This window comes from Amphimedon queenslandica, unplaced genomic scaffold (assembly GCF_000090795.2).
Source record: "Amphimedon queenslandica unplaced genomic scaffold, v1.1 AMPQUscaffold_12505, whole genome shotgun sequence".
Classification (NCBI taxonomy): domain Eukaryota; kingdom Metazoa; phylum Porifera; class Demospongiae; order Haplosclerida; family Niphatidae; genus Amphimedon; species Amphimedon queenslandica.
The window spans coordinates 9,031-12,054 of record NW_003547258.1 but is presented as its reverse complement, the minus strand read 5'-3'; the positions used below and the strand labels follow the sequence as shown (position 1 = coordinate 12,054).

Genomic DNA, 3,024 nt, shown 5'->3' with positions numbered 1-3,024 from the left:
AATATTATAATATTGAATACAGTGTACTTCATCATTCTTTTCATAGTACCAGTTTATCAATACTGTATTGTTATTAATTGGTATTATCTTTATATTAATAACTGATATTGGTACACCTATACATAGATACAGTATTATGATACATATGGTTCATGATGTATCTTACCTGCAATATGTACAGTTAACCTGCTGTAACTAACTCCATCTCCAGAGCAGCCAACAACAGTTCCATTGAGTTGTAATGGAACAAATACATTGATACTAGCAGTACTTGTTATTGTATTATTAGTAATATCAGTAATTGATAATAAAAATCCATTAATCTGATCAGTTTTATTATCATTGCTTAGGGCACGACTTGAACCATTGATCCTCCATGCAACACCACCTTCATTAGTACTACAAGTGAATACTAGTGTATCTCCAGGACATATAATATCATATGATGAAGAGGACTGGCTGAATGATAGCACTGTACTTGATGATACTATAGTCAATGATAATAAGTGATTAATTATAATGAAACTGCTTACCATGGACACTGCTTGACAGCAGAATAAAGAATATGATGATCATCTTCAAATGTCAGCCACACACACTTGTGACCTGTGACACACCCATACATATAGTTATAGTTATTTCATTGTTACATACTAAAGTTCTATTCACTGCTCTCAGCTTATGAATAATGTATAACTTATATACTGTCAATCCTGCCCATGCATTCATCAAGTCAAGAGACATTATTCCAAGAACTTAAAACGCTAACTGTTCCAAGATTTTGCATATTAAAAAAACACAGTTCGGGTCATTATATTAACTGCTAAACCAACTATTCCAGGAAGTTCCTGGAATAGTTGGTTTAGCAGTTAACATAATGACCACAGAATGATGATTGTATGGTGCAGACTGATTGTTAGCATAGTGATATATATCAAAGAATTAATGGTTTAATGGATGTTAATGCACACTCACACATGCTACACAGTAAGTTTAAAAATAATTAAAAATACATTATTACAAAAAAGTTTATGTCAGAGCAAATGTAACAGAGAGAAATTTAACTATAGAAAGAGAGATGACATACATTAAACTATCATGTTTATATGGTATACTTACTGTTATATCACTGCATATGTCACTGGTTGGACACTAGTGGGTGGACACTGTGGTCTACTGTCCTTAGGGACTATCATTACATCAGCATAAAGCAGGACCTTATTAGCTGATTCAACCTAACAATATAAACTGTGTAATTATAATGTTTTCATAATGACACTTTCATTATTTTCCAATCGTGAGTCCCAATTTACACATTATTTTGTATATCAATGCTTTTGAACACTTTCTGAGAAAACAATAAAATATTCCCAAATTGAATTATACAAGAGCATACAATACATTAATCTTCTTATAGTATTATCATTATGGACTAACTATATATGTAGTTAAGCTATTATGGGCTACAGTTAAACTATAAACTTTTGATTTCCCAAAGCTCTTATGCATACTATAAACATCTGAATATATGTACTGTATTTTTACTTACTGGCACTTGATTTTTATTGACTGAGGAATAAACAGGACCTTGTCGTGATCTGTCATCATTAATCTGTAATTAATATTATTATTGTATTTATTATTACACTTAAAGTCATCAATTTAGTTTTACTTATATAAGCAGTAAACAGACATAAACAATACAATAACAAACTCACTTGATTTTTATTGACTGTAGAGTACATGGGACATTGTCCATTCTGTTCATCATTTATCTATTTATCATTATTATTAATATCAATGTACATATTATTATCATGCTACTTCATTGTAATTGTATTGAGGAGGTATTGGTGGAGGTACTTCTTCATATTCCATCATATCACCTTTCCTAATGACACTGTACTGACCTACAAACAATACCCAATAAGTACTGTAGTTTACTGTTTTTGTACAACCATTTCGATATACACAATATATAGCATGACTTAATGATGTTATTCTTTCATAATGATGTTTTTCATGCCAGACAAGGCATAGCTTTATTTGTAAATAGTGAGAGAGTTATTGTTCTACTTTTATGAACTGTCAATAAACATATACCCCCACCCATTCCTCTTCTACCATACAATCTTCTCTAATACATATGCATACATTCTTACTTTCAATAGACTGTCCTCCAGCAGTTGGCACAACATATGACTCCAATCCAGTTGGTTGTAGCTATAAATAGCATTTAATGATATATTATAGGAATTTGTGTGTTACTTCATGATTGTTAGTGTTCCTCAACTAAAACATTAGGGTGCGTTAATGTGTAAAATAAAAATTTAAATTTACCTCAACTTCTGTGTACTTTTCAGTATTCCTACAATAATTATTTATGATAACTAAATATATAAATAACATTCAATTCACCACTTTTCTTCTTTCTTTACGCCTACAGTATATTAATAATGCAAGAAATATGCACAATATATTCATACTTACTTTTATGTTTCCTTTTATACATAATACAGACCAGAATTACAATGATTGCTATGATACATGTAATTAAAATTGCACCAATAGAACCAAAAATTGAAAACAATAAGCTAGAATTCATAGATCCACTACTTGATGGTGTTGTTGATGGTTCTACACTACTTGAAGTTACTGATACAAAAATTGTCAGAGATACTGATGTTGTCATCAATCTGTTGTTACCACTAGTGGTGATAGCATCAGATGATCTTTCTTCAGTAACTGAAACTATGAAAATATGCAATATACACAAATATTACACATATATTAAGTATGCTTTGTAATATGTAATATTCATATACTAACCATCATGTAGATCTACATTAGTAGAAGTAGTTTTTCGCTCAGTTATGTTAACTAAATAAACATACACTAAATGTTATTGTACACATTAACCTACAATAAACAAACCTGTAATGTTAATCAGTGGTCCCTCTCCAATAGCATTAACTGGTTTTATGTATACAGTATATTCATTATTGGGATATAGTCCATTAATAG

The 3,024-nt window shown here is 30.3% G+C and overlaps 1 protein-coding gene across 2 annotated transcripts; it reads right to left on the bottom strand.

The window, feature by feature from the left end:
• Window positions 1–920: 920 nt before the first annotated feature.
• On the bottom strand, window positions 921–2,723 carry LOC109587618 (uncharacterized). Of its 2 annotated transcripts, XM_020003854.1 has the most exons (9): window positions 2,491–2,723; window positions 2,341–2,440; window positions 2,269–2,292; window positions 2,163–2,223; window positions 1,825–1,910; window positions 1,719–1,775; window positions 1,550–1,612; window positions 1,120–1,235; window positions 921–1,064 (listed from the first exon to the last, which is right to left on the bottom strand). In XM_020003854.1, the coding sequence occupies exons 2-8, from the start codon at window positions 2,407–2,409 to the stop codon at window positions 1,122–1,124; spliced, it is 474 nt and encodes a 157-aa protein (XP_019859413.1). In that variant the 5' UTR covers window positions 2,410–2,440; window positions 2,491–2,723; the 3' UTR covers window positions 921–1,064; window positions 1,120–1,121. The 2 variants fall into 2 exon arrangements, with proteins under 2 accessions (XP_019859413.1, XP_019859412.1); XM_020003853.1 differs by having other exon boundaries at window positions 2,341–2,723.
• Window positions 2,724–3,024: the final 301 nt, after the last annotated feature.

Coding starts and splice junctions, on each gene's coding strand:
- LOC109587618 (XM_020003853.1), bottom strand. CDS start 2,409: ATGTTATTTATATATTTAGTTATCATAAATAATTATTGTAGGAATACT. Junction 2,224..2,268: donor GGAACACTAACAATCATGAA/GTAACACACAAA, acceptor TGCTATTTATAG/CTACAACCAACTGGATTGGA. Junction 1,776..1,824: donor CTCAATACAATTACAATGAA/GTAGCATGATAA, acceptor AATGATAAATAG/ATAAATGATGAACAGAATGG.